This window comes from Phanerochaete carnosa (assembly GCF_000300595.1).
Source record: "Phanerochaete carnosa HHB-10118-sp unplaced genomic scaffold PHACAscaffold_10, whole genome shotgun sequence".
NCBI classification, from domain to species: domain Eukaryota; kingdom Fungi; phylum Basidiomycota; class Agaricomycetes; order Polyporales; family Phanerochaetaceae; genus Phanerochaete; species Phanerochaete carnosa.
Genome location: NW_006767637.1, coordinates 714,349 through 741,890, shown reverse-complemented (window position 1 = coordinate 741,890; position 27,542 = coordinate 714,349). Strand labels below are relative to the sequence as shown.

At 57.2% G+C, this 27,542-nt stretch overlaps 8 protein-coding genes across 8 annotated transcripts; 5 read left to right on the top strand and 3 right to left on the bottom strand.

Moving 5' to 3' along the window:
* Positions 1-112: 112 nt before the first annotated feature.
* On the top strand, positions 113-1,860 carry PHACADRAFT_263012 (uncharacterized protein). The gene has a single exon (XM_007400149.1). It carries the CDS (start codon positions 481-483, stop codon positions 1,363-1,365), a length of 885 nt encoding a protein of 294 aa, XP_007400211.1. The 5' UTR covers positions 113-480; the 3' UTR covers positions 1,366-1,860.
* A 472-nt stretch (positions 1,861-2,332) lies between these two features.
* Positions 2,333-3,650, top strand: PHACADRAFT_263010 (uncharacterized protein). The gene has a single exon (XM_007400148.1). It carries the CDS (start codon positions 2,442-2,444, stop codon positions 3,366-3,368), a length of 927 nt encoding a protein of 308 aa, XP_007400210.1. The 5' UTR covers positions 2,333-2,441; the 3' UTR covers positions 3,369-3,650.
* A 3,788-nt stretch (positions 3,651-7,438) lies between these two features.
* On the top strand, positions 7,439-8,348 carry PHACADRAFT_263009 (uncharacterized protein). Its single transcript, XM_007400147.1, has 2 exons — positions 7,439-7,575; positions 7,635-8,348. The coding sequence occupies exons 1-2, from the start codon at positions 7,466-7,468 to the stop codon at positions 8,245-8,247; spliced, it is 723 nt and encodes a 240-aa protein (XP_007400209.1). The 5' UTR covers positions 7,439-7,465; the 3' UTR covers positions 8,248-8,348.
* A 2,818-nt stretch (positions 8,349-11,166) lies between these two features.
* Positions 11,167-15,114, top strand: PHACADRAFT_32092 (uncharacterized protein; the record flags this gene model as incomplete). The annotated part of the gene is made up of 3 exons (XM_007399924.1): positions 11,167-11,825; positions 11,902-12,588; positions 12,672-15,114. 3 exons carry the CDS (start codon positions 11,167-11,169, stop codon positions 15,112-15,114), a joined length of 3,789 nt encoding a protein of 1,262 aa, XP_007399986.1.
* Positions 15,115-16,753: 1,639 nt separating this feature from the next.
* PHACADRAFT_263005 (uncharacterized protein) lies at positions 16,754-17,637 on the bottom strand. Its single transcript, XM_007400146.1, has 6 exons — positions 17,397-17,637; positions 17,292-17,335; positions 17,187-17,234; positions 17,099-17,126; positions 16,979-17,048; positions 16,754-16,920 (listed from the first exon to the last, which is right to left on the bottom strand). Exons 1-6 carry the CDS (start codon positions 17,607-17,609, stop codon positions 16,895-16,897), a joined length of 429 nt encoding a protein of 142 aa, XP_007400208.1. The 5' UTR covers positions 17,610-17,637; the 3' UTR covers positions 16,754-16,894.
* A 783-nt stretch (positions 17,638-18,420) lies between these two features.
* PHACADRAFT_263001 (uncharacterized protein) lies at positions 18,421-19,550 on the bottom strand. The gene is made up of 5 exons (XM_007400145.1): positions 19,420-19,550; positions 19,215-19,327; positions 18,971-19,038; positions 18,893-18,916; positions 18,421-18,828 (listed from the first exon to the last, which is right to left on the bottom strand). Exons 1-5 carry the CDS (start codon positions 19,495-19,497, stop codon positions 18,809-18,811), a joined length of 303 nt encoding a protein of 100 aa, XP_007400207.1. The 5' UTR covers positions 19,498-19,550; the 3' UTR covers positions 18,421-18,808.
* A 290-nt stretch (positions 19,551-19,840) lies between these two features.
* Positions 19,841-23,042, bottom strand: PHACADRAFT_262999 (uncharacterized protein). The gene is made up of 3 exons (XM_007400144.1): positions 22,870-23,042; positions 22,487-22,821; positions 19,841-22,435 (listed from the first exon to the last, which is right to left on the bottom strand). Exons 2-3 carry the CDS (start codon positions 22,710-22,712, stop codon positions 20,148-20,150), a joined length of 2,514 nt encoding a protein of 837 aa, XP_007400206.1. The 5' UTR covers positions 22,713-22,821; positions 22,870-23,042; the 3' UTR covers positions 19,841-20,147.
* Positions 23,043-23,390: 348 nt separating this feature from the next.
* On the top strand, positions 23,391-27,001 carry PHACADRAFT_177738 (uncharacterized protein). The gene is made up of 10 exons (XM_007400143.1): positions 23,391-23,572; positions 23,623-23,820; positions 23,871-23,926; positions 23,979-24,636; positions 24,691-24,840; positions 24,893-24,918; positions 24,973-25,159; positions 25,210-25,287; positions 25,340-25,449; positions 25,500-27,001. Exons 1-10 carry the CDS (start codon positions 23,482-23,484, stop codon positions 25,953-25,955), a joined length of 2,010 nt encoding a protein of 669 aa, XP_007400205.1. The 5' UTR covers positions 23,391-23,481; the 3' UTR covers positions 25,956-27,001.
* The last annotated feature ends 541 nt before the right edge of the window (positions 27,002-27,542 follow it).

The following is a 27,542-nucleotide window of genomic DNA, read 5'->3' as shown; positions in this document are numbered from 1 at the left end:
GCTTGAAATCACGCCTAGAATAGGGTTAGGGGCTTAGTGACATCATTCAAAGGGTTAGTACCGAATCGGCGTTCAAGAATCAAGACGGCTCCTACGACAGGCTGTTAATTCCAACTCTCTAGCAACCACCAGCCATGTCGCAGACTGACCCACGACCTCTCATTACAATACCAGGCTGCATTGCAGCTCACGTACTCGGTGCTTCGAACAACGAGATCGGCAGCGGCGACCTTAGTCTCGTCCCGCCTCCATCGGGAAGCGGACAAGCCAGCACAAAGCGGCACGTCCTGACGCTAACCATAGGCAAGGCTGCCTTTCCGCTGTACAACTCGACTAAGTTTGGCACGGTCGCTGGCGATGATCGATTGTATGTCTTCCAGCCAGAGTTAGGCGAAGACATCAAAGGGTATGTAGTAGTGTGGCACGCGTCTTGTGATGCCTACTCACGCGGTATGCGTTCTTAGATACGTCAGGCTGACTATGCCCGACGGGGTCAGGAAAGCTCACTCCGAGTTTCAAATGCTACAAGCGCAGTTCGAGTTGATCTTGATCAACCATAACCTACTCAAGCCTGGCGAACGGCCGAATGAACGGACGGTCACAATACCCAACGTCACTATTACCCACGTCGTCGGAGATACAAACTCCGGACTTGCGTATGGTGACTTGACCCTCATGACCGCCAGTGTACTCGACACGAAGCCGGAGAACGATTCGCTTGCGGTTCTAACACTGTCCATCGGAAACATGACCTTCTCGCTGCATCGGAAGACGGTCTTTGGTACTGTGACTGAGAATGATCGAACCTACGTCTTCAATCCAGAGATTGGCGAGGGACAGGGCGAAAGTGTCGTGGATGGGTTCGTGTCTGTTTACTCAGTTTCTGAAGCATGCGCTTATGCTACTTTCAGATACGTCAAGGTTGTTCTCCCGGAGGAAGTCACTTCGAATCAGCAGCTGCGAGAATTGCAGGAGCAGTTTGAGCAGATCCTGATCGACTACGGTCTGTTGAAAGAGGGCGTCGAAGCCATCGGTGACGAACTCGGGCGAAGTGCACACGAAGATGCCACCAACGCTGCGGACTTGATCCGCGCAACCACGAAAGAGTGTGTGCATCTGTACTGCCTGCAACCTGTTTGCACTGACATGCGAACAGTTTCCTCGCAGAGACTTCAGCCACGGGGGATCCGGCCGCGTTCTCTTCGACGACACATAGCACCGCGGATGGTGCCGCATCCGCCACCCGCACGCTCTATTCCGCAGCTCAGACTGTCTCGTCCAGTGTCTCTTCTGCTGCAACCTCCGCCAGCGCGTGGCTCTCGTCGCAACTCGGGCCCGCGTCGCCAAGTACGGCGGAGTCGGTGAACGCCATCGGGAACGCGTACGATGCTGCCGCGAGCGGAATCAGCGCTGGCACCTCAGAGGTGAAGAGTGCGGCCACCGAGGCTGGGGGAGACGTTGTCGAGCACGAGTTTGGGAAGGAGGCGAGGCAGCTTGGCGGTCAAGTGACTGAGAGCGCAGGTAATGCCACTGCGACTTTCGGGAAGGTGGCAAAGGTCGGCACCGGTGCAACCGTCGTCGTCGCCGGTATCAAAGGTGCTGTCGCAGAGGAGAACAAGAAACAGCAGGAAATGGACGTTTTCAAGATCCACGAGGGGAAAGAGAGTGGAGAATGGAACGACGTACCTGTGTGATCACCCCGCGACGCTTCTTTGCTGCATCTCTCACATGGTACCTCGACTCGTGTCGCTCAGGAGCGGGATTAGAACGGACAACTCGGACTGAATGTACAGTATTGTCGAAATGTCTACATAATTGTCTGGATTCTGGAAGGGGGTCCTACCAAGCTTATTTAACTCGCCGCAACAGCCTGAGAGAGGCGGGTCGATTCGTGCCGGCGTCTTCCGCGGGTATGAGTAGACGAAGCTGCCGAGACCTGATGCATCCCTCCGCGCCACACTGCCAAGTACTTCGCGCGCGATAGCCAAACGCGAAGGCCTTGTGGCCAATTCCAAATGGTCCTGCAATGGATAGATGGCAGTTGACCCGTGAAGCGCTTGTTATCAACCCCTTTCGTAAGAGTAAGTGATCCTTGCGCGGATACCGCCGTACTCAATAGGCAGAAATCCTAACAGCAAAGCATAGTTCCAGCTTCGGCTTCTTCATGCACTGTTATACGCCGCCGACGCCGTTAAACATGGTCTGGAGACATGTTATCTCCGGTTTTCCTCGCAGCTACTGACTGCACGTGACCTCGCACGTCAGCGGAGAACAAGACTCGCGCAATCGAGCTCGCCTTTTTTTGCAAAATCATGGCGAACAACTTGCAAAGGGTTTGGCAATCTTGGTGCCGCCAAGACGGAGATGCGCGGCGAGTGTCTGTCGCCTGGGGCACGCTGCTCATATACGAACCACCACGATAGTCCAGCGAGCCGCAACACATGACTTGCGCGGGCATGGATACTCTTCCTCTCGAGCTGCACGCCCAGATATTCGAGTGTGCGTGCACTGACGATGGCACGACGGCACACTCGCTATCTCTCGTCTCGCACTATGTCCGCGAAGTCTCTGAGCCATACCGATACCAGTCGCTCGCTGTCGCAGGCCTCGACTCATTAGTCAAGCTCGTCCATAAACTTGAAGAGCTGCCCACACACAGGCGACGCGTTCACCGTCTCTTCCTATCCGGTTGGACGCACAAGCAGACACACGAGAAGGCTGTGGCATTCGACGCCGTTGCAGCAGACAAATACGACCTCGAGCGATCCACGATCGTTCGCATTTTCGAGCTCGTCGCGCCGACACTCGAATCCCTATCATTCGTCGCCGCGTGCCCATACACAAGCACCGCGCTGCTGGGACATCTGTTCAGTTTGCGCTTCCCGCGCTTACACGACCTCGCCGTGCACGGCTTCTACCCCTTCCCACACGTCCCAAACGCCATGCCGCGCCTCGAGCGGCTGCACCTCTCGGGGAACCGCAATCCATACGGCCTGCTGCAGCTTGGCGGCCTCGCAGCGGCATGCCCGACGCTGCGCACGTTGCACGTGTCCGGGCTCGTCGCCGCGTCGTCCTTCGCGGAAGAGCTCCAAAGCATGCTGATACCGGGAGAACACACGGATCCACACGCACTGTCAGGCACAGTGCTCCCGCCGAGCTTGCGCGAGCTGACCCTGAGCGTGGGGCCGTCGCCCTCGAGCGCAAGACGCTACGCCTCCGCGGTCGCTCGGCATGAGAAGATGCTCGAACGGCTTCGATCTATCGCTGGCTGTGGAGAGAGTTTGGGTCCTTTACAGGTAGAATTGCGGGGGAATGATGGAGAAGCAGATGCATACGAGCTGTTGAGGAACCACGGTCGAGACTGGTGAGACGCATGGAATCACGCGTATGATTGTTGATTGATCCTTGTCGCACTCGTGTCTGTAGACTGAAAAATCCCACACATCCGTTATACTCTGTGACATGACAGACAGTTATTGATTGTTGTACATATACAATTTCATAATCATTACAAATATGGGGTGCGAGAGACACTGAACAGCTGAAAGCCGTGTCCCCAGTAGACCCGTTTCTAACCTCCCCAGTATCTGTATTCCTGCGTGAAGCACGGTGTATGTACCACGGTGTATGTACCAAGGCGGCTGGTTCGAGGCTAAGTCCTCAAGCAGACGCCACAATGCCGGCGTCTGCCCGGGGCCATGAATGACGTCAGGACTTACGGTAGCTGAGCGAGGCGAGATGCAGTTCACAGCGCTACCACTGGTACATCTGCCTGCCATCTCCCCCGGATGTCCATTCTCTCAGCCCGAACAAGTCTTTCGTTCCGTTCTTCCGCATGACTCATCCCTGTTGCTTAACTTCTTACTCCAACTTTGTGCCTCCCCGCCCGGTCCGTCTCCGCTTGACATATAGCAAATGGATCTTGAGCAGCAGTCTAGATACAAGCTTGGTAGTGCATATAAGTGGGCAGACTTGCGCGCCGAACACTATTCTGAGTATCGCAGAGGTTGCTGCACTGGAAGGTAGCTCACTACATGATATGGTCGTTCAATTGACGAATGTGACTGGCCAGATGTTGAACACTTTACACATGTAAATCTTAGACGTTACTTACTACTGAATAATTTTCCGCAAGGATTTTGATGCAATCTAAAGACTCGGAAAGAAAATGAAAAAAGCTCGGCATATGCGGCACGAGACGGGGAGTCGCGCGGAACGTAAACTTTGGAGTTCGCTCCTGCTCCGACGAAGTATCTATATCGGCGGTGGCGTCACGTCTCATGCCGGACTTGTCGAGATGTGTTCAGTGTCTTTCTGAGTCTTGAAGCTGCATAAAAATCTTCGCAGCAAGTGGATAAGTTCCTGTAGGAGCTGTGAGGCAAACCAAAGGCTCGAAAAGGACTTGAAGGCCGCTCGGCGTGTCCGGCATGGGACGCGGAGCCTGGGATTTGAGCCCCGCACCTGCCTTGGAAGGGCAGAGCACCGGCGTCCAGACCCTTGCTGCGCGCGCCGAGTTGCTTTCAAAGCCGTTTCTTGAGTCTGTAGTTTGCAGCAAAACCCTCGCAGGAAGCCGTTCAGCCATCGTCCACTAAATATTTAACGTGGTCCCAAAATGAAAGCTCCCGCAAGCCGCCATCCGCGCACTATCGAGCTGTCCAAAGCCCTGTGAAAATGCATCCATGTCATATCAAACAGCTCGAAAATAGCAATCACACCTTCGATTAGGCCAACCGACAAGATGCTCGACGCCGCCACTCGGAGTGGTGGTGCGATTGGAGGCCCCGCAAGCAAAAAAGAACCACTGGTACTGCCGCTGCTCGTAAGCGCAGGCCCGAATATGAACGAGGGGCTACTCTCACCTAAGGTGGTAGTAAACACTTTGCCGGTATCCCCGTCTGTGCTGACCGAAGCCGGGCTCGCGGCACAGCTGCCACCGACTCACCGAGACGACAGGATGTCCAGACTCCGTACGCAGGATCTCAAATTCTGTAGCGCGGTGAGTGTAGAGTTAAAGTGACATTATGCAGAAGATACCGACTGTGGATTGCCATCTCGGCCTCCATCAGGACATCCGGGCCCAAGCCTATTTGCTCAACCAACGGCACCAGGCAGTTGTGGCAAGCAGCTATTAAAGTGCACGGCTTGGCAGAGGACCCTTCGCAGGCTGGCATGGTCTGCAGGTCAGTGGACATCCCACGAGCCGAGGGGATCCGCTCACCGTGGACGACAAGAAGCAAGACGGCCAGAGCAGTCGTCCAACACATGGTGTTGGAAGACTGAGGCCAAAGGAAGCGAGAGGGGAGCAGCTTGCCCTATCCTCATACCCACTCATGAAATATAAGCAATCAGACCAAGTACCCCGAAGGTTCGCTTCTCAGGGATGTGCTGACAAATATCACAAGCCGAAGGGGCTCAAGCGGCATAGAACATGTTGTTGACTGGACGCGGTTAGATCGTGGCTTGGCCGTACGCCTTCCCAGCGCAAGGGGGCGCGCGGCGACTGAATTTTGCCATTCCAGAGGCGAGAACAACGCTTCCAAGTCCGCGCTACCCGCATCTGTTGATCCTGATTGAGGCGCATGACATGCAGCACGCCAATTATACGCCCAACACGCCGACAACACGCGGCCGAGGCACCCGCTCGCTGTCAACGAGTGAGCGCACACAAAAATCTTTGTACTAGGGACATACCACTCTCGTTCTATCCATTTCGCCGCAAGCTGGTGTCATTGGAAAAGCCAGAACAGTCTGTAAACCTGCCGGCAATCGTTCATACAGGTAAAGGTGCCAAAACACACCGTATTCTGGCAGAGGCGATGCACGGGGCACTGACCGGCTGAGACCGCCAGGGAGAGTTCAATCGCTGTACATTTCAAACAATCGATGCTGCTGAAACCCTGATGGACCCCCGAACAATACTCGTTCTCAGCCGAAGGCTCGCACGTACTCCGCGCGCCGAGGCGGCGCACCAAACCCGTAACAGCCCACCCGGCGAAGCTCATCGCCACCAAGTATCATCCGGCTCTAGAACCCAAAGATCGCAACCATCCCGCCGAGCAGGCCAGCTAACAGGATGCACGAGGCCGGACCGACGTGCGTAGCACTACCGCTCAGGCCAGACATGCCCTTGGGCTTGGTGGTGGAACCACTGGTCAGGGGTGCAGGCGCAGACACAGACGAGACACCGCCCCCGCCTGTAGTTGTGGGCGAAGTGGGTGCTGCGCCTCCGCCGCCGGCGAGCGTGACTGAAGCAGCGGGATATCCGTCCTCCGCACACGCACTCACGAACTCTGGGGTGTGAGTGGTGTGGGTGAGCGTACCGCCGAAGGACCCGTTGGACGGGAAAGACATCCACCGTTGATGGCCGTCTGTTCGTTCGACGTGAAGCTCGGGTCGTTGACGAGCGGCACCAGGCAGCTGTAGCAGGCGTTCATCTTCATCATGTAGTCTGCGGTGCAGTAACACTGCATGATGGCCGTGTCAAAGGGTGCGGTGCTGCAAGACTGACGGACAGCGTGTCAGCGAGTCTCCGCTATGTTGATGACGACGGCTAGATGCCCATGGTAATGTCGTTCTCCCAGGATTCGCATGCAGCATCACACTATGATCATACATGGCAAAATTAGGGAATATAGAAACAGATGGAAAGTGGTAATCACTTACGCTACCAAATCCACCTCCGGGAACTTGAAGTGTAGGGACGCTGAATTGACGGGCCTGTAGAAGACTATAGTACCCATGCAAGTTCCGTTGTAGCCCTCGTGAGTTCGTGTCCACCCTATGCAGCCTCAAGCCCACCCCATGCGAGTTCCATTGTAGCCCAAGTGAGTTTATGTCCAGGGTACGCGAGTTTCAGTGTAGACCATGCGAGTTTGGGCTTGAGGTTGTCGTCTTGGTGAAGGTGCGTGCAATTTGGTGCAGGTGTGTGCACTTCGGTGCAGGTCTGTGCACTTCGGTGCACTTTTGCACAGGGGCGCCTCGTGCACCATCACAAACGCCGAGCGAGTTTCACAACGTCGGCGGCGAGTTTTAGTTAGGCGATTGTGCACGTACGTGCATGTTAGTACATGCCTGTGCCGCACCGCTCACATGAACACACCTAGGTTCGTCATTGTTCATGGCGATGAGCAGAGGCTCATGTTGATGCTCACATCTTCACGAGAAGTCAATAACATGCAGCAAGTTTTAGATTTCTGCAGCAAGTTTTAGATTCTGCAGCAAGTTTTAGATTTCTGCAGCAAGTTTTGGATTTCTGCAGTGAGTTTCTATTTTTGTCTATGGTAAACTGCGATATGCTGATCGCCTGTGCTCGCAGCCTTGTTATCAGTTCCTGATGGCGTGACTACGTAGAGATCTGCAGGCCTGGGAAGTGCGGCCCCCGATATAAATAATGCCTGGCATGGACAGGTCCATCTCCACATACCCTTCTGCCCACATTTACAATCGTGACTCGTCTTTGGCCACTATGACTGACCAGAAGACAGCCACTGCCGACTATGCGTACAGTGCACCCCTGCCTAGAGATAGCAGGTCACCGTGTCCAGCGCTGAATTCGCTGGCTAATCACGGATATCTGTCTGTACCCCTACCGTCTCTAGGAATTGTCAATCCTTTACTCACGTCTCTCAACCCAGACCCCGAGACGGGCATAACATCGGCTGGTGGACACTCGTGTGCTCACTTGTTAAGGTGTACAACCTCTCGTATCCGTTTGCGCTGCTCCTGTCGACGCTGGGAGTCATCATCTGCGGTCATCGAACGAAGCTGTCGTGGACGCTCAGCCTGCACGACCTCTGTTTGCACAACCGGATCGAACACGACGTCTCAACGGTGCACGCCGACGCCAAGCCTGGCGAGAAGTTCGCACCCTCGCGGCCGGACGACGTGCTCCTCCAAAATCTGCTCGGCTACACGCAGGCGGAGGGCAGCCTGACGCTGAACGATTTTGTGCGCGCGCGCATCTGCCGGGCGCTGGAGGAGCGGAAACCATTGAACTGGGTGCACAGGGGGCTCGCCCACGGCGAGTCGGCTGTGGCACTGCTGGTCTTCGGGCAGGGCAAGCCGCGGGTGAAGGACTCGGCGCTCGCCATCCCGAGAAATTTTGTGGAGCAGTGGTACGGAGATGAAAAGTTGCCGGAAGGATGGAATGCTCCTGTCAAGCAAGTGGGTATACTGCGCGTGGTATCGTTGCTCAATACCGTCGCGACCAGGACTCGCCAGCAGGACTATATAGCAAAAAGCGCATGAATGAGCTCATGGCTCGGAAGCTACGACTGAATTATCTAGTATTTATCACGGTGCTGCCAGCGACGATCGCGGACTGACATTAGTACTAACGATTATCTGTATTACTTTGCATTAATCTTCGAAGCACTTTGCATCTATGCTCTCCGAGGACTCCATCAACATGACACACACACTGGGACGCCTAATTACTGAACCAGGCACGAGCCAAGGTCGGCTTATATTAACCGCTGCCGTCTCACATGAAAGGAACTTGCGCTGCGAGTCTGCGGTGTCAAACACGGAGTTTACACGCAATCCGGCTGTCCCCGGGATAAACTAGGCGTGCTAGATATCCAGAGCATCCAATCGACTGGACATGCGGGCTCGTTCAGCGTTTTCCGTGTTTCGCCAGAACCCATGTACACCAGCTGTAAGTGGCGTGATCACTTTAGCGGTTGATGAAACGTGTTGGTGAGTGAGCAACGTGCGCGCATGTGAACCACCATGAATGACAGAGAACATGACAGAGAGAGCGATAGCCCAGCGCATAGCTTCGGAAAACTGCTATCAGGGAAGAGGGAAAAGAACAGGCTGCCTCATCCATGTCAGCCAATATATCATATTTCGTCCAACCTAACACTCTGTAAGGTCCGCTTTGCGAATATGAAGCGACAAGCGTCGGGACCTGAAGGAGGGTGGGGACTCAATTGTCGCTAATGCGGAGGCGGGAGCGACGCCGTGAGGTACGCTCGCGCTGCCCGCATCTGTCGATCCATATTAAGGAACACAGTGGCCAATTAGTATGACAACTGCGCCCCTGGCGTGCGACTAGAGCGTACATGAAGTACCTCGTGTCGTGATGGACATAGTGACGCAGTTACCCCTGCCTGGTGAAGGGTTAAACAAGCCCAAGCGCGCTGTCTCAGAGCAATGCGCCAGGCGCTTTCTAACCAAGTCGCCAGCGAGGGTTCGAACTTTGTGGCTGACAGGCGAGAGGGCCATCTCAAAGCCATCTCTCTCGACGGGTCTCGCTCATGCTCGCTAATCAGCGACTAATACTATGTGGTGTGCAGTTGACCAATAGGACGTAGGATTGGCTCTACAAGTTGGGGCGACGGAGCGCCGTTTTCACTTGAGAAAAAATCAGAGACAAATTCTAATTAATCTAATTAGCTTAACTAGCTTAACTTTCCATCAGTTTCGCCGTATTTTAGACGCGACAAAAAACCGCACTACCAAGATTCATCACCAAATTGAACTTTCAAGTTCGAGGTCAGGGTGGACTGGGAAAAACGCAAGAAGCTATTGGCAGGATATTCAACATTTTTGCGTCTCCATTCAATAAAGTCAGATCCCAGCAGTGAAGAAACGAAGCGTCGGTGTGGGCGGGATAATGCCGAGTATGGGACGTACCTGCGCGCTCGCGTGACTAGCTACGCGGCCCAAAGTCGTGCAGCTAACTGGGCTGGACGACGCGTCCTCCAATCAGACATGACTAGATGTTAGGGCCATATAGCGAGAGCCTCCTCTGACATTTTCTACGGGACGGCTTATACGAGGAGCCCGTTGCTGTTCGTGGGATCAGCCCAATTTGCGGCGCGTATGCGTGCGGGAGAGAGTACGTAGCTGTCGTACCCATCCGGGGAGCCTCGTCAAGGCTTCGTGGCGCCGCATGTACTGCTACACCTCCTGGCCTGTATGACACGGGGAATGATGACGACCGTTCGCGTATTTGCTCTCGTGTATTGCAACCTGGTCCTCGGAGGCGAACATGAGCGTTTGGTGTCCTCCGACATTGCTCCGTGAGGGCTAGAAGTGTAAAATTCGAGCGTGCTAGGTACTGCTCATATAGGACACTAAGTTCAATTCATGCACGGCGAATTTTAGGACCCCAAGCACGAGGCAGCAGCACTGCGGATGGCGTGGCGGATGAGGGGCTTCTGAGACCCTGGAATTTTGACATGCGGCCCTATTGACCTTGCGGCGTATATAGAGTCCCATTCCCAGAGCGCGTTCAGAACACGGTGCTGCCACGCAAGGCGGTGTAAGCACCACACGTGTCTCTCCTGTCGCATGGACGAGACCCGCCTTGGAGAACAACGTGTGCCAACGAACGCTGTGGTGCGCACACGACCTGTTCTCGCGCTGTTGACGCTGCTGACATTGCCCGGTGCAGCCTGCGGCTGTAGCCCGAAGAGCAGAGCGGAAGTGACGACAGGCTTTCGTCTTCTGAGGCCCTCGCCAGCAGGGTCTTCTGTCTGATCGGCGTCCGGATGTGCGCAGCGATGATCCTGGCGTCTGAGACACTTGGGATCGTCTGGACGGGATCGACGCAGCGTCGAGGGGCAGGAGATGACGCGATGACGAGGCGAGGGGTGGCAACGGGGTGCGCGATGGCTGGCAGCTGGACCCACTATCAGTTATGTTACGGAAGGAATCGACATGGCAACGGGACGCGGCGTTGGATGGGCCGTGCACTCTCCGCCGCGTTCTCTGCTCGTTGCATCCACCTTCGTTTCGATTCCGAGTGTGCCAGCAGCCAGGTGCTGCTCAAGCCAACTTGTCCGCTCGTTCCCAGTCCGCGCCGTTCGCCTGCCGGGGCCCACGTGGGGCGGCCATCAAGGGCAGGGCGCTGGCCGTTGTTGAACGGTTTTCTGTGTGAGAGTTGAGCGAGCACACGAGGCGGCGACTGCGTTTGTCGTACACGAGGCTCTCGCGTTCACGGTCCCAGCATTCCTCAGGCTTGAGCCTGAGCTTGCTCCTCAGTGCCTGGTGCGCACCCTCTCCGCCGCGCGAAACCGCCCCCGCCTCCATCTAATCTCCAAGGACTCTCCATCTCGTCTTCTCTCCGTCTTGCTCTCTCTCTCTCTCTCCCTCTCTCCCCTATACTCTCTTACCCTAATCACGGGTTGCATGCCATACTGACGGTACCTCACCGACATGTCGCGTACCCAGTACGACCCCCCGACCTCGGCGCAACCCTCTCCAAAATCCTCCTCTTCTTCCTCCTCGCGACAGAGCCTCCCAACCGAGCCTGGCGCGCCTCCGGTCCAGCAGCAGGCCAGCACCGAGCCCTCGACGTCCACGCCCCAGTCTCCCCGCTTCGACTCCTCCATAGAGGGCTACCCGTCATGGCTCCCCAAAAGGCCCCCGCCCCCGGCCCCGCCCACCGCCTACTCCACCCGCACCTCTGGCCTCGGCATGTACAGCGACGCCGGCCCCAGCAGCGAGCCCTTCTACGGCGTCGGCCGCAAGCCCACGCCCCGCTCCGTCCGCATCGTCAGCCTCCAGAACTCGTCCCTCAGCGACAAGGACAGGCACCCCCGCCGCCGCGAGTCCACCGACCCCATCCGCGCCTTCTCCGCCGCCCACAACCGCGTCTGGTCCCGCGCCACCAGCGCTGGCCTCAGTCCCACCCTCTTCTCGTCCCCGCCCTCCCTGCCCCGCCCCCGCTTCCGCGCGTCGTCCCTCCACCTCGAGCTCCTCCGCAGCCCGTCTTGGAACATGCGCCTCTGGTACTACCTCTACCCGCTCTTTGTCTTTGCCCACATCCCGCTCCAGACCTTTTTCGACTTTAACGCCGTGTTCATTTTGTTGCTGTGAGTCCCCACGACTAGGCCACAATTGATGCTGATGGCTGGCTGATGATGATGATGATGATGATGACGGATGCAGGGCCGCAAAGTACCCCAACCCGTCCGCCCCGGGGGTCGCTGGTTCCGGGCGGGGTTGGGCCCTCGGCGCCGCGGCGTACATCGCCTGCTGGGCGGTCCAGGTGTTCGTCGTCTTCGTCATGTACGAGATCGTCTACTCCTTCGTCCGGCGATGGAGGGTCAGTGAGTGCCGTGCCCGTTTCTCCCTCGCACGCGCGCGCGCGCGTGTGTTGTGTGCCTTCTTTCTGACCGCTCGCGCGCCCCTTCCCCCAACAGAACGTCCGTTCGTGCTTCCCATCTACCTCTCGACACCCGCGCGCCGGCTCGCAGCGCTCACCTCCTACACACACTTCTGCTTCCTGCAACACATCCGCCTCTCCGCCTGGTCCTCCCCCACCTCTGCCTCAGCCTCAGCCTCCGCCTCTAGCGGCGGCGTGCGCGACGGGCTCGCAGAGGCGTGCTACGCGCACGCGCAGAACCTGCCGACGGTCGCGCTGCTCCTGCCGCGCGCGGGCCTCGCGCTCGCGGCGCTGCTCGCGTTCTCGGACGCGCAGCCGGGCGAGCTGGGCCTCGCCGACGCCGGCGTGCGCCCGCGCGACGGCACCTTCTTCCGCGCCGCCGACCAGACTCTGACGGCGTACGCGCGCGGCGTGCTCGTCGCGAACGCCGCGTGGACCGCCTGGCGCGCCGTCGTCCTCCTCGTGAGCTGGTCAGTCCCGTCGACGCGTGTCTCTCTGTGTTTTCCTGTGCTTTTGCTGACGGTGTTTTTTTTTTTTTTTTTCGCGAATGCAGGACCGGCCTCTGGGTGCTCAGCGGGCAGGGCTGCGCAGGCCTGTGCGGACCGCGGTTCCGCTGGGAGGAAGAGGAGGACGCGGAGAAGGCGGCCGCCGCCGTCGCCGCCGCGGGCGAGACCTTTGCGCCCGACGCGCCGCTGCCCTGGGCCTGGCGCGAGCGCACGCTCCTCCGCGTCGTCGACGCGTACGAGTTCTGCCTCACGGACCGTCTCCCGCGCGTGCCTGGCGCGATCGCAGGGGGAGGAGAGAAGACGAAGGAGGGAGGAGGAGAGGCGCACGGGGGCGGCGGCGCGGCACAGCAACAGCAGCAGCAGCACCAGGGCGGCTTCGAGGGCATCGACCGCGTGTTTGCCGCGGTGGGGCTTGGCGGGCAGGGTGCACCTCCTGCTGCGGCGCGCCGGGGCGTGCTCACCGAAGAGCTCTTCGCGACGCCTGAGCCGTCGCCTGGGTCGGATAGTCGCCACCATCGGGGACGACAGCCTGGAAGCAGTGGCAACAGCAATAGCAACAGTAATAGCGAGAGCGAGAGGAACAGCAGCAGTGCCAACGGCAGGAGCGATAACGGCAGGAGCAGAAGCAGTGGCAACGGAAACGGCAGAGGCAGAGGCAAGAGCGGCAGTTCGGGCAGCGATGCACCACCGCCGCCGCCGCCGCCGCCGCCGCCGCCGCTCTCGGCGTACCCGTTCACGGGCGCTGCGGCGCAGATCTCGAGCGAAGACGTCGTGCCGTTCCCGCCGTCGCCCGAGCCGGAGGAGGGCGACGAGAGCGAGCGCGAGACAGGCGGGCCGCAGGAAAGGGACGAGGGGCACGGGGAAAGAGCGGCAGAAGGAGAAGAGGAGCAAGGCGAAGAGGAAGGCGAGGAGGAAGGAGAGCTCGAGGGGCTCGAAGGGCTCAGCGCCGAGGGGCTCAGTGCCGAGGGCGGCTACAGCGCCGAGGCGGGCGAGAGCGAGTTCACGTCCGACGACCGGCGCACGTCAGGGTCCCTGTCGAGCCTCGGCCGGCCCGTCCCGTCGCGCTACCCGTTCTCCTTCCGCAGACCCCGCACCCGCGGCGGCGGCCGCGCCGGCAGCACCATCTCGACCCTGTCGTACCGCAGCCAGCTCAGCCAGGCGCTCTCGTCCCCGACGTCGCCGCACCGCGCCAGCATCGTCACCGGCGCCAGCGTCGCCACCGCTGGCGCCGCACGGTCCACGCAGTCCCGCTCGACCAACTCCCGCTCGACGAATTCGCGCTCGACGCAGTCGACGGGCAACCGCGAGTCGTCGGACTCGCCCATGTCGCGCGGCAGCTCGAACGCGTCCGGCCCGCCGCCGGGCGCGCGGGGCGGCAACGGCGGCAGTGGCGGCGCCAGCGGCAGCAGCGCGATTCCGATGCCGCCGCGCCACCCGCAGAAGCGGAGCCGCGCGCGCACGGTGCCCGCGGGCTCGCCGGGCAGCTCGATGTCGTCTGCGTCGCCCGTCGTGTTCCCCGGCGTGCTGCCGTCGCGCGTGGGCAGCGCGCACACGCGCACCGCGAGCGACCTGTCCATGACCTTTGGCCCGCACGCGCCCGTGCCGTTCGTGCTCAACTCGGATGACGAAAGGGAAGGCGAAGAAGAAGAAGAAGAAGAAGGCCGCGAGGGTTCGCTCATGGACGTGCCCGAGGCAGAGGGCTCGGGCGAGGAGGCCGAGCAGCACGACAGCGTCGGCCTGCTGTACGGCCGCGCGAGCGCGCCCGCGTCGCGCACGTCGCTCCGCCAGTTCGCGAGCGGGCTCCACCGCCGCGCGAACGGCTCGCGCTCGCGCTCGGCGTCCTCCCGTTCGCGCACGACCTCGTCGCACTCGAACTCGCGCGGCTCCGAGTCCGCGCGCTCCCGCGCGCAGTCGCTCATCCACTCCCTCGGCGCCGCCGCGTCCCGCTCGTCCCTCGACCTCGTCACGCGCGCGCGCGCCCACTCGATGCAGCAACAGCAGCGCCTCGCGGACTATGACGACGACTACTCCTCGGCCTCGCCGGACCCGATGCCGAGCAGCCCCGAGAACAACACGTTCGGCTTCGCGCGCAGGCCGCCGCGCCGCGACGACGACGCGCCCAGCAGCGCCGGCTCTGGCGGCGGCGTCTCCGTCGTGGGCGACGAGCCTGCCACCGTGGCCGTGGCCGTGCCCGCGCCCGCGCGCCGCCGGCGCCGGCACACGTCTGAGGCCTCGCGCGGCGCGCCGAGCGAGCTGAGCGTGCGCACGGCGCGTGCGGGCCCGACGGCGCATGCTGCGGGCGGCAGCAGCGCGCCGGTGCCGATCCCGATCCCGCACGGCAGCTTGCCGGATCTCAGCACGGCGCACGCGTCGCTGGTGACCGCGCCTGAGACCGTCCAGGGGACGGGTGGCGCGGGCGGGACGCCGTCGAGCTGGGGCACCAGGCTGGACCAGCGTTTGGGCCAAGGCCGGGCGTGGGAGCCTGCGTAAAGCCCCGCGCGTTGACCTCGTCTCTGTTTTCTGGACCCGTTGGACTGCTGATCTTATTGCTTTAATATTTTTGCAGACTGTACATATTTGTTGCTCTTTTTCTTGCTTTCGGCTCTTGCACATACACATCAACACCGTTCCCCCCCGTCATCTCGTACACTACCGTGCATTCTCGAGGTTACTACACTTCACGTTCCCGCCCCGCCTTCTGCCACTTGTTTTTTTGGCGCTGCCTTTCCGTAGAACCACCGAGCTTGCCCTTCACACACACCCTCTCGTAATCGGCACTATTGCGCCTGTCCATTTGTAACCACACCTGTAACCCGCTGCGCGACACCCTCCGCCTCCTCCCTACTAGTACCATATTGCGTCCCCTCCCCTCCGCGGGCCGCCTGTAGCTGCGTCATACTGTGCCATATAGCTTTCTTGTCCCTCCATACGTTGTCACAGTATTTGCCCTCGTTTGTACATACTGAGGCCTCTGGTCCATTGACCAGCATTGCTTGACGGACTGCACTTTGCGATATATTCTACATCCCGTTCTGGTGTTGCGTGAGTGCTGGGCCACTTAAGCTTTTCGGTGAGTGACTCATGCCTTGCCTCGTAACGGGCCGGTGTGAGTGCCTTGCAGGCGTTCAACTTGGAGCGCGTTTTTTGCTGTTGTTGGGTAAACGTATCAGGTTGGATTCCGTATTTCCAACCTTGCCCTTGAATGCACGACCTAGGCCGGTTTTCTGTGTAAATTGGACCCTCCTTCACCTGGATGGCGGATGCGCTTCTACCGTACCCTTATGCTACACATTACGGAGAGATTTTTTCTATTTGCATGTGGGATAGGTTTGGACGGGTCTGTCTGGCCTGTTGGCCTGTATGGAAAATGTACAGGAATTGACGGCGTCGCGGAGACCCTCGCAAAAACCTTTGCAGAGGCTTTGGTGAACGCATTTGCGCACACAAACGTCTTCGATATCAACAAGCAGCTTAACACGTTCTTATCAATAGGGAGGCTCCCTGCAAAGTAGTTCACCGAGGTCTAAAGCATGTGAACTCGTCGAGCTGCGAAGCCCCGTACCGCCCTCTGAATGCAGTTAGGAGTTTTCTTGGGATACTGAGCGCACAGTTTTGCATACAAGACAGCGACCCATTTGGTTCAAACCATGCTACAAATGAGCTGCACCGGGTCATCGTGAGCCGTTTATTCGACACAGAAGCCGTGAGGCAAGTAGCTTAGAAGTCGTATAGCTGATCACACCGGCTTTGCTTTACAACGCCAAAGCTTAGTGGCCTCCTGGCTGCTGATGTGGACCTGTGCGTGACGGCCGTGTTTGCTACCAAGACGGTAAACCTGAGAGCTGTTGAGCTCGTTCTGTATTGTCGGCCATTGTCGGGAGGTAATGACCTTGTGGCGTTTGATCCGCAGAGGCCCTGATTCGGCTAATCGTCGATTAGATCATAATTATTAGAGTCTCTGCATCCGGTCACTCATTTACAGCGGATAGTGGTATTGGCAAAAGGAAGTGGCAAATGGCTCACCATGATGGCACAATCTTAGCGATAGCCGCGCAGGGAGGCCGCGCCTGCTGCCATGGCATTTAGAGCCAAACCCGCTGGGTACTGACCAACTAACAGGCAGTATGGAGGTTAACAGCCTATAATCTCAGCGGAGAGGAAGAAATCCGAGAGTAACGAGACGAATCATAGCTTGCAAGGTAATATTATAGAGAGCTCCACGGGAAAGCATGTTGCAAGATACTGAATTTCATGGGTGGCAGTCTGTCGTCTAGTAGCGGTATCGGGTAGAGTAGTCTGCAGCACGATATAATAAGGATGATGAGTCGCTGAGATGGGAGAGGAGCTGCCTTACCCTTCGGAGAGACGACAAGACCGCGGCCTTTCGAAGCACCGCGGTAGACAGTCTCGATGATGTCGATAAGCTATGGAAGGGGTCAGAAACACGCCACATCAATACCTCAACCAAACTTACCTCCTGTTTGTTATCCATCGCCCAGTTACTACGAAGGAACACGTCATGAATACCCGACATCATCGAAGCAAAGCGAAGACTGACGTACATCTTGTTGTTATTACCAGTGCCAAGATCTATCATAATGTGCTTGTTTCTGTGGGTGTAAGGACAGTCGACATTGCACACACAAACACGATACAAGAAAACATACCTGTAGAAGAACATCACCGTGCAGGGGTCATACAACTCGTACATCTGCCACCCGGCGCCATCGCTCGTCAGCATCGGGTCCTGCGTGCTGCCATGCACCACGCACCTTGTTGAAATCAGGTACCTCCGTGATGTCGACGAGGTAGATGACAGCAAAGTTCTGGACCTTGTCCGCGACGGCGTAGAGGGTCTCGTCCATGACCATGCATTGTGGGTCCCAGTCGTGACCGAAGCGGATGACGACAACTCGGTCTTCCTCAGACTTGATCGCTTCGTCAACGTGCCAGCCAGAAGGAAGATGTGGGAGGAAATACGACATGATGTGAGCCCGGAAATCAGAGGTCGGCTAGGGAGCAAGAGGAGGAAGAGAGCAAGGAGAGATGACGCTTAGCGCCCGAACGAGCCGAGGTAATGAGGTCGATTAGAACGTTCCACATCTTTCCCCTGGACCGGCACCATCGACCTGGCTCAAGCTCAAAACTTGGATCTGCGTTCTGGATGACCCTGTGGAAGTCAGGCCACATTTCTGCGTGGTATAACCCCGATGCGCAGCACTAAGCATCTGGGAGCTCCCATGATAATATCTCTATACCTAGCACCCTACCATGCTACTCTGGTCTGAGCCCTGCATTCAAGCTTACACTATGCGTACTGTTACCCTGGCCATGTCTTCCTAGCCATATTTCTGGCCGAGGAGGACTCCTTCGCCGGCGTGGACTGCGAAAGCTATCGGGCCTGTCATGACGAAATGGTGAGACGAAGTCAAGTTCGGGAAATCTCGCGTTACCACCAGCCATGGAGGTCTTTCGGACTTATGAGCGCAAAGATGAGTTTATTCTCAAGAGCCGTCCTGACCTTGCTGCTTTGTTCAGAATAGATACGTCCTTTTTCTTCGTCGCGAGAGTCGTTCCAACCGTTTGCAGGAAGCCTCGCCGCGCTGAACAAGACGGCGGAGGACGTTCCTGAAGCCATGAGGGCTATTGAAATGGCCATGCCGCGCCAGACGGCGGTTATGCAAGGGCGTCGTGGCGCAGGAAGAGGAGTGCCAGGATATCGCAGAGCGGCATGCTCCTAGTGCTTTATACAGTAGAAGGACATATTTCGTCTGTCTCAACCCTCGAGGATAATGTGGCAGTCGAGAGCTATGCGTAATTGAATGCATGCCCTGTCGAAGTATAAATCCTGCGCGGTCTACGGACACAAGCGTGCCTCGCTCCTAGCTGTCACTATTACAAGGAATGTTAAAATTTTAGGTAAAATGCATCGAAGAGGTGACGTATTCCGCCGGCTCGCATGGCCGGAGCTGAAGAAATGATACTACCCTCTCTTGGGCACAACGTGTTGGGACATGTCAGCCCAGAAGTTATTCTTCTCAGCCAAGAACAACTACAATTGACGGTGAATATAGTAACGATGCAGCGATACGAAAGGATTACACGTGAACAACAGGAAGACAGCGCGAGCAGAAGCAAGAGACGAGAGATCGACAGGAAATATTGTACAAGTCTCGTTCTTAGATCATGCTGAACCTCCGACCTCTGCAGTAAAAGAAAAAGACTCTAGTCAGAAGAGCTCGTTTGCAGAAGAGAGGGGCCGACATACGTTCTACCATGACATCAATCGTGTCTGCGAGAGACGGGTAAGCATCGAGCAGACGACCACCTCAGGGGATCTACGCACCGTTATCTTCCATATCCAGCGAGGCGGGGGTGTCTTCATCATGTATACGGTTACCATCGTACAGGAACCTGATTCACAGTGGTCAGCATACACCTTCAGACCTCCTGAGTCGCAGGCGGCGCATCATGGATGGAAAGCGCGTCAGCAGGCGAAGATCTCGCGACACCGACTTCGGATGCGCTCCGTTGAGTTGGAGGCCGCCCTATCTATGAGAGAAAGCGGCCGCAAAAGAGCCTGCACTCACCGAATGCTGTTGACATCCTTGCCGACCTTGTTTGCATAGGCGCCTTGAAGCTTGCTGAGCTTCGTGTTCCTCTTAATCTTGAAGAAAACCTCGTCCCCTGTCTGTGTCGTAACCTACACACCCGCCGTGCAGACAAACGGCCACCGTTAGATCTCGTCTTTCCGCGCGACGCAGGCCTGAGATGCGTCCAGGCGGCCTTGCTCACCTTGATGTTAATAGGCGCGTTGGCATCCTCGACCTTGGGCTCGGTGTCCTGGGTCGCCTGCTGCTCTACGTCCGACATGTCTGTGGGCTGCTCGGTTTGTTTGTTTGGAGGAGTCCGCTCACGAGAGCTTGGAGGGAGAGGGAGGAGAGTAAGGATGGCCAAATCGGAAATGCGTCTATAACTTATACCTGCTTATGTAAGCGAGACTCAACTGTCGAATGAAGTGACTTGGACCCAAGCATCGTCCGATCCCAGAGAACACATCCTGTCGTTCCTGCAGGAAAAATTGTAACAATTTCTGGGAATCCTGAGCAATGGGAGGTGCACTGCACAGGACGGGGTGTTGTCGGATCTGGTAGCGAAGCCGAAGCAGGGATGGCAGCCTCTCCTCTGGATTTCCGTACCGGAAAGTCGGAGACGAGGGGTACAGATTATATTCGCTCGTGAAGTCGTGTCAAGATCATTCAACATGTACAGAACGTGATACGCTTCAAGACTACGACGTATGCTATCACTATACAGACACACATAACAGTGCGGAACCCGATATACAGCCGGGATTACATGGAGCCTACGGTAGCGTCCGACTCCAAAGAAAAAACGTGCAAGAAGAGAGTAAGAACGAGGGTATGCAGGTAGTGATTCCGAGATAACTGCTCCAGTCTAGACCAGAAATTACAATAAAATATATAGAAACGACCAAAGGACTGTGCGAGATATATTGTTCCTTACCGATGTTTCTTGGGAGGCGAAGAGAGACGAGAGAGCATACGCTTTGCTTTGCGGTATTCTTCGTCCTCGTCTTCACTTGAGTCCTGCCAAACGTCGCGCTCGCGGATGCGCGAGTTCCAGCCACCCTGGTGGTGGTGGGCGCCGCCATTTGGAGTTGAAGACCAGGGCTCATGACGTCTGTGGCCTCCGTGCTCGTCAACGATAGTGTCGTCTGTATCCTCGAGAGCGGGTGGAGTCGTCGAAAAGGTCGGCGGTAGCGACATGCGGACGCTCTTCCGCCTCCGCGGGCTGGTGCCGTTGCTAGAGTCGGTTGATTTCGAGACGTCGCTTCCACCGGGGTTGTGTGAGGCCGACACTTCAGGCGATTTCGGTGGCACAGGAGGATAGATAGGTGTAGGTTCAGGAGCCGAGGGTGAGACCGGGGCGACGAGCTCGGGGGAGGAGACCAGACCCGGAGGAGAGGACGGTGGAATCATCATCGGCGTGGCGAAAGTCTGCACCGGCGTATCCATATCAAACTCGTCGTTGTCGAGGAGCTCATGCGTTGTCTCATAGGACGAAATGGAAGACGCGTCGTCATCCTTCGTGTGCTTAAGCTCCTGGGTGGGAGGCAGAGGAGTGGGTGGAGGTCGTTGCGGCGACCGGGTGGGGATAGCCGGAGGCGGCATACTAATCTGGGGAGACGGCGACCGGCTGCGCAGCGCGGAACGTAAAGGCTTGATCTCCGGTGAGGACGGTTGGTGGACGGTAGGCGCGGTAGCAGGGGGGATAGAGGGCGTGACAGGGACAGAAGGGACAGAACGCTCGCTTGCCGACCTCTCAAGGCGTGGCACGCTCTTCTCCACAGGCTTCGGCGGTCCAGAAGTGCTCGCAAGGTCCAGCGTCTGGCTGATTGGCGGTGGCGCCTTAGGCAGGAAGAGCATGCTGTTAGGGTCCCGGTGCTCCCTATTCTGTTTGGCCACGCCCTCGACGATGCTCATAAGACTGGGACCCTCGCCTCCGGCACGTGTCGCAGACATTGCGCGCTTGTTGCCTTTCGGTGCGCCTTCCGAGCCCGAATGAGGACTGCGTTCATCCAAAGACGTCGTGCGCCGATGGGATCCTGTAGCGAGATGTCGATGAGACGAAGAGATGGTAGGATGGATCGTGGTGGCCGACCCAGAGGTGTTGGCTGGTGCGGATGCGGCACTGGTCACCGACTGTTTGGATAGAGACGAGTTCCGAGATAGTGCGACCTCTGTTGGCAGTCTGGCGGGTAGCGCAGTGCCACTGGGCTTCTTGCCCTTCAAGCTCTGCGAAGTCGGAGTGACTGGGCTCGGAGGGGTGTTCTTCTCGTCAGATATTTTGAGAATCTCGACCTCCCTGCCCCTTTTGCTCTTCGGTGCAGGGCCGTTCAGGGCAGAGCCGTTCACTACAGAGCCATTCAATGCAGGACCGTTTGGCATTGATGGAGGAGACTTCGGCGACTCATGCTTAGCCTCAAGTTTCTTCTTCTTGGCGGAGCCGTTCGACTTGGGGGGTTGCCCTGCGTCGCTCGCCCAGCCCTTATCTCCGGATGTGGTGGGAGACTTGGGCGGTGCTTGGATTGTATTGCGCTTAGCAGCCCGCTTCTTCAACCGTGGAGAGCTGGCCCCTGTCCCCGAAAGTGGCGTTGTCGGATCTGGAGGTAAGGTGCGAGGGTACGTGACACGCAGGTCATCATCAGAGCTGTTCCGGCGGCTTCGGGAGAGGTGCTTGTCTGTGCGAGTCTTCCAGCGTCCAGACTTCGAGGAGTATGAGTCAGGGACGTAGGAGTTAGACTCATCGTCTGAACCTGCATTCGATGCCTTGCTTCCGTGGAAGAAAGCACCAATCCTACCGAACACCCCTGAGGTGCGTCTCTGCCTAGAAGTCTTCGAGCGGGTGACTACGGGCGCTGAAGCGGATGTGGGGAAGCTGACTTTACTGCCAGACGAAGGCAATGAGCGGTCTACTGTCTTTCCTTTGGTCTGCGTCTTGCTCCGGGTCGCTGCATATCGTTCGTTCTCGCGGACTTCATATTGTTCATTCTCCTCAGAGCCACTGCTGTCCCCGCGCTCATCAACCTGAGATAACGGCGCTGCGGTGCCGTTCGGAAACATGTGGTCTGATATCGAGTGCGCAGGCGGTATGCTCAAGGTATAAGGAGCGTCCAAGGGGAGATGTGTGTTCTGGGAAGCAGACTGAGACGGCCCTATAGAAGACAGGTCCGAAGTACCACTGTCCGGCAGGGGCTTGTTGTATGGGAGCTCACTTGGTGAGTGCGCTATGGCAAAACTTAGATTTCATAGAACCAAAATAGCTAGTAGAGACGCACCGTTGCCATTCATGCCCTCAGGTATTTCGAGCGACTCAAGTGCTCGGAGACCCTCCTTTCCCATCTCCCCCCACTGCCAACCGCACTCTACGAGCGCCTTGCACCGTGCTTGCAGGCCGGCCCTCACGGCGACAGTGCGCATCGTGTCGAGCTCGCGTTCCTTAGACGCGAGGTGAGCTTCGCATGCCTGCAGTTCGCCCTGGGCTGTGGCGAGCTTAGAGCCCATTTGAACCTCGGATTTCGCAAAGCTCAGAGAGGAGGTCGAGCCCGAGGTCGCCAGAAGCGCGTCACGCGTCGGTTTCTGATTCTTCGACGCTTTGATCAGTCGGGTTACGCTACAGCTGTGTTAGCGGTACCAATGTAGAAGCTAATATGTGGCTCACAGAATCTCGCGGTCGCGCATGACATTCCCGACCTCGTCTTCAAGCTCCTTAAGGGACTTGAGCTGTCCCTGCCATACCTCGAGGGACGCAGCATATTTCCTGAATCCTTCGTCTGCCCCTGCCAGGGCGCCAGCTACCTGGATAATAACCTGGGATGTGGGAGGACTCGAGGCTGACGCATAGGCCGAGAACGAAGCCAGAGAGGACTGGGAGCGCTCCAGGAGCGAGTGAAGCTGCTTTGTGTAGTCCTTCTCTTGAGAAATCAAGTTCACAAGAAGCCGGGAATCCGCAGGTCGGTGAACCATTCGAGCGTGCAGGAATGCTAACTGTCAGAAAGGCATGAAGAGGGAGTGGTGGTTCAGAAATAAGATGACCCGGTGCCGTGGAGCGAGATAGGGCGGGCAGAGCGGCTACCCAGTAAGCAGCCATTTGTAGTCTTCATTTCAATCACATTTGATCCGGGGCAACGGTTTAAGCTTGCTCCAAAACCTTGTAATGACGCGGTAACACCGTTTCTTACTTTCCGGTGCTCGGGACTGCTCCGCATCCTTCCTCCTGTTCCTGCCCGGAATCCGTCGTATTACAAGCAGACGAGTCGCTCTGCTAAATTAAATGTTAAGAGGCATTAAAGCCTCTTCGAGTGGCCTGCGACACAATTTTCGCCGATGCGCTTCGTCGGCGTCGAACTCAAACGCATACGATGGTGAGACATTCTGCTACTCGCCGGGCAATCTTCCTGTTAAATCCTCGTAGTCGTCGTGATTGGTGGAGGCCATGCAGGCTGTGAGGCAGCGGCCGGTGCCGCACGAACAGGTGCACGGACGGTGCTCTTGACGCAGAAGCTCGACACTATCGGAGAGCTGTCATGCAACCCATCCATTGGAGGTGTAGGAAAGGGTACTCTTGTGAGGGAAGTGGATGCATTGGACGGTGTAATGGGCAAAGTTACAGGTATGTAGTGAACTATTCAGTTTACTCGGTGTCAACATTCATATGCGCAGACAAGGCAGGGATCCAGTTCCATATGCTGAACACCTCCAAGGGGCCCGCCGTCTGGGTCAGTGAACACAAAACCAATTCAGCATGGCTCTCATTCCAGCACGTTGCAGGGGCCTCGCGCGCAAATCGACAGGAGGTTGTACAAGCATCACATGCAAGAGACTCTCCATAGCTACCCTAGCCTCGACATCCGCGCCGCGAGCGTGCACGACCTCATCTTCGATCACGCTTCCGCGGACGGGACTTGGGGGTCGGTCACTGGTGTGCGCCTCGACTCAGGCGAGGTCTTCCAGTGCTCGCAGGCTGTCATCTGCACAGGCACATTCCTCTCGGGCGAAATCCACATCGGGATGAAGACCTTCCCTGCGGGGCGCATGGGTGAGGACCCATCAGTCGGTCTCTCGGGTTCGCTGCGCTCCGCGGGCTTCAAGCTCGGCCGCCTGCAGACGGGCACCCCCGCGCGCCTGCGGCTCCAGACGATCAACTTTGACGACCAGCGGCTGGAGGTACAGGAAGGCGACATGGACCCGCAGCCGTTTAGCTACATGAACCCCACAGTCGACAACGCGGCCAACCAAGTGCGCTGTTACAAGACGCACACAAACTCGGCGACACACCAGATCATCCGGGAGAATATACACCGTGCTGTGCACATACAAGAGACGAAGAAAGGCCCGCGGTATTGTCCGTCGCTGGAGGCGAAGGTCAGGCGATTCCCGCAGAAAGAAGCACATATTGTGTGGCTCGAACCTGAAGGATATGACTCAGGTGCGGAGTATCTTCTACGTTTGTCTGCTCCTTTTGAGACGGCTTTGGTCACAGATCTCGTATACCCGAATGGTCTCTCAAATAGCATGCCTGAAGACGTGCAGGAAGTGTTGTATCGTACCGTGGCGTCTCTAGAGAATGTCGAGATCGTACGTCCAGCATATGGTGTCGAGTACGATCATGTTGACGCAAGGGAACTCAAAGGTGTGTATGTATTTGGTTGCACACTAAACCATCGCTAAGGGCCGTCGTTTAGCGACCCTTGAAACAAAACGAATCAATGTTAGTATCGTGATTTCGCTACATTCAGACGCTACCTTAACAATTCTGTGCCAGGGTCTTTTCCTTGCTGGCCAAATTAATGGCACTACAGGTTACGAGGAGGCCGCAGCACAAGGCATCGTTGCCGGTATCAACGCGGGCCTGGCCGCCCAGTCACGACCTCAACTTGTGCTGACGCGTGCAGACGGCTACGTCGGTGTTATGATCGACGACTTGATTGTGAAGGGTGCCGAGGAGCCATGTAAGTCTCGTTTACATTGGTCGGCGGATTATGTGCTGACTGTGCCACAGACCGGATGTTCACATCACGCTCAGAGTATCGGATGACCATTAGGAGTGACAATGCCGACCTGCGCTTGACTGAGAAAGGTGTGTACATGCGCTTTCTATCCTCAAGTATCGTGTCCTACGCCGATTACAGGTCGTGCAGCGGGTGCCGTGGCAGAATCTAGATGGTCTCACTTCGTCAGCACGCGCAACGAACTCTCTCGCGTGACAGAACTGCTGCAATCCATCGTCCACAGTCCTCAGGTGGGTGTCGAGCTTCTATCATCTCTTAGCCTAACTTCAACGCCGAATAGGGCTGGGCCAAACACGGTGTGACGATGGTATTTGATGGCATCCCACGCAGCGCGTTCGATGTCCTGCGCTTCCCGCACGTCACCCCCTCCGATCTGCAGAAGGTCCTACCGACGCTGGCGGACATCGACCCGCAGCTGCTTGCGCGCGTACACATCGACGCCAAGTACCACGGACATGTCTACCGACAGGAGGCAGACGTGCGTGCGTTCCTGCGGGACGAGCACCTCCTGCTCGATCCTGCGATCGACTACTGGGCGGTCGACGGCCTCAGCAACGAGGTCAAGGAGCGCCTGAGCCGCGTGCGCCCTTCGAGCATCGGTGCGGCGAAGCGCATGGAGGGCATGACGCCCACGTCGGTGCTGTACCTGCTCAAGTATGCGAAGCGGGCGCATGCACAGTTCAGCGCTGCGTCCGGAGCAATCGAGGGGGATGCTGTCCAAGCAATGGCTGCATAAGGTGGCATTTACTGGTTATCTAGAGTTCAGATGTAGATTACATCGCTCCATTCCCTCGATAAGTGTACAACTGTGACAAATCTAGCTTTACTTTCCCTTCAAAATGCTGTCTATCCTCGCCGTCTGTACGCGCTTACGGTAATCCATCCACACGGGGAAGCCGAAGACGAAGACCGTCAGAAGGTAAAGCAACTGCGCACGCAGTTCGTTCAGTCAGCAACACGCAGAAGGACAATATGATACGCACTGTAGACACAAACGGCGTCTTATGCTTCTGGCAAAGCCGGTACAAGTAGGCTGCTTCCAGGATATGCGAAATGAGCACGAAATACCAGCACGCCGGGAGCCACCAGCCCGGCAATGAATTTCTGACGAATTCAGCAGGCGCCCAGATAGGCCCATACGCCGACGACGGCGCAAGGGTGATGTAGACGAGTGGGCTAAGCATTGACGTTGACTTCCAGACGTCCGGGGTGAGGCGATAGTCCAGGATTTCTGGAGCTTTGCTCTGCAGGACTATGTCACGGGCGAACTAAGCGAATGTGGATATGCGAGCGTACCATACCCAGGGCGTCCTCTGCGTCAACCTTCATTTGCAGCATGCGCGACTTGACCTCGTCGTATCCCGCGAGCGGAGGGTCGAACGGGACGCGTACTTCCTTCGATGTGCCAACCTTCGTCTTATATGAGAAATTCATGCCCTGCGAAGGATAAGCGGGACTACATCGAGCTCTATCCGTATGGCACGTACCTTGCTGTCGATGAGAGTCATCTTTGCGCTCTCGACTTTCTCCTTCACCTGGCCGTAGTGCCGGATATAGGAGACGAGTGTGTCCGGGTGGTTCGACATGTACATGCACAGGAACGTCGACTTTTCGCGCACTGGGTCAGACATGGCTGCTTATCGTCCTGGGGGAGTGCGAGGGGAAGAGTAAGCTGGGAGGAAGAGTAAGCTGGGAGGAAGAGTAAGCTGGGAGGTGGTGGTTGGGAGCCAAGCGTGCGAGAGTGTCCCGACCCGGTGTCGGTGATGGTTTTAAACCGGTGTGCGCGGCATCAGCCACGTAGCCCGCGCCTCAGCCATGTCCCACGTATCTAAGGGTTCCGCTTTCACACAGTTCATGCCGTCTAGGATGTCTCTCTTGCAAGCGATCCATCACTTGAAGTAGGAGGATGCCGGAGATGCCGAGCAATGTTAGAATCGGAGGCCTTCGCCAAACAATCGTGTGATCCGTCATGATTGATCCGTGGAATCTTATCTTATCTTAGCTAGCCCAAAATCTCATCTCACGGCATTCGCAACAACTTTCACCTCAACCATTACTAGCTCCCAAGCACCAGCTCAAGCATGCGATGCGATAGACGCCTCACACCGATTGCTGCATAATTTCTCTTAGAATTTTTTTCCGAAATGCTGCTAGTAAGTAAATATCATCGATGACAACGCGGACGCAAAAGCCAACCCAGGCAAGTGTGCCAAAAGCCCGGTAGCAATCCGCGGGTGCGATCGCTATCAGGCATCTACTTACATGCTCTCTGAGCATTACTTCTGTACAGCTAACGTCAAGTGACATCCCGCCGCGGCTGTTC

Coding starts and splice junctions, on each gene's coding strand:
- PHACADRAFT_177738 (XM_007400143.1), top strand. CDS start 23,482: ATGTTAAGAGGCATTAAAGCCTCTTCGAGTGGCCTGCGACACAATTTT. Junction 24,841..24,892: donor TGACGCAAGGGAACTCAAAG/GTGTGTATGTAT, acceptor GCCGTCGTTTAG/CGACCCTTGAAACAAAACGA. Junction 25,160..25,209: donor GAAGGGTGCCGAGGAGCCAT/GTAAGTCTCGTT, acceptor ACTGTGCCACAG/ACCGGATGTTCACATCACGC.
- PHACADRAFT_263012 (XM_007400149.1), top strand. CDS start 481: ATGCCCGACGGGGTCAGGAAAGCTCACTCCGAGTTTCAAATGCTACAA.
- PHACADRAFT_263010 (XM_007400148.1), top strand. CDS start 2,442: ATGACTTGCGCGGGCATGGATACTCTTCCTCTCGAGCTGCACGCCCAG.
- PHACADRAFT_263009 (XM_007400147.1), top strand. CDS start 7,466: ATGACTGACCAGAAGACAGCCACTGCCGACTATGCGTACAGTGCACCC. Junction 7,576..7,634: donor CTGGCTAATCACGGATATCT/GTCTGTACCCCT, acceptor CTCTCAACCCAG/ACCCCGAGACGGGCATAACA.
- PHACADRAFT_262999 (XM_007400144.1), bottom strand. CDS start 22,712: ATGGGCTCTAAGCTCGCCACAGCCCAGGGCGAACTGCAGGCATGCGAA. Junction 22,436..22,486: donor TGAGGGCATGAATGGCAACG/GTGCGTCTCTAC, acceptor GTTTTGCCATAG/CGCACTCACCAAGTGAGCTC.
- PHACADRAFT_263001 (XM_007400145.1), bottom strand. CDS start 19,497: ATGTCGGACGTAGAGCAGCAGGCGACCCAGGACACCGAGCCCAAGGTC. Junction 19,039..19,214: donor AAGGATGTCAACAGCATTCG/GTGAGTGCAGGC, acceptor ACTGTGAATCAG/GTTCCTGTACGATGGTAACC. Junction 18,917..18,970: donor GCTGGATATGGAAGATAACG/GTGCGTAGATCC, acceptor CGTCTCTCGCAG/ACACGATTGATGTCATGGTA.
- PHACADRAFT_263005 (XM_007400146.1), bottom strand. CDS start 17,609: ATGTCGTATTTCCTCCCACATCTTCCTTCTGGCTGGCACGTTGACGAA. Junction 17,336..17,396: donor AGGTACCTGATTTCAACAAG/GTGCGTGGTGCA, acceptor GCCGGGTGGCAG/ATGTACGAGTTGTATGACCC. Junction 17,235..17,291: donor ACGGTGATGTTCTTCTACAG/GTATGTTTTCTT, acceptor TTACACCCACAG/AAACAAGCACATTATGATAG.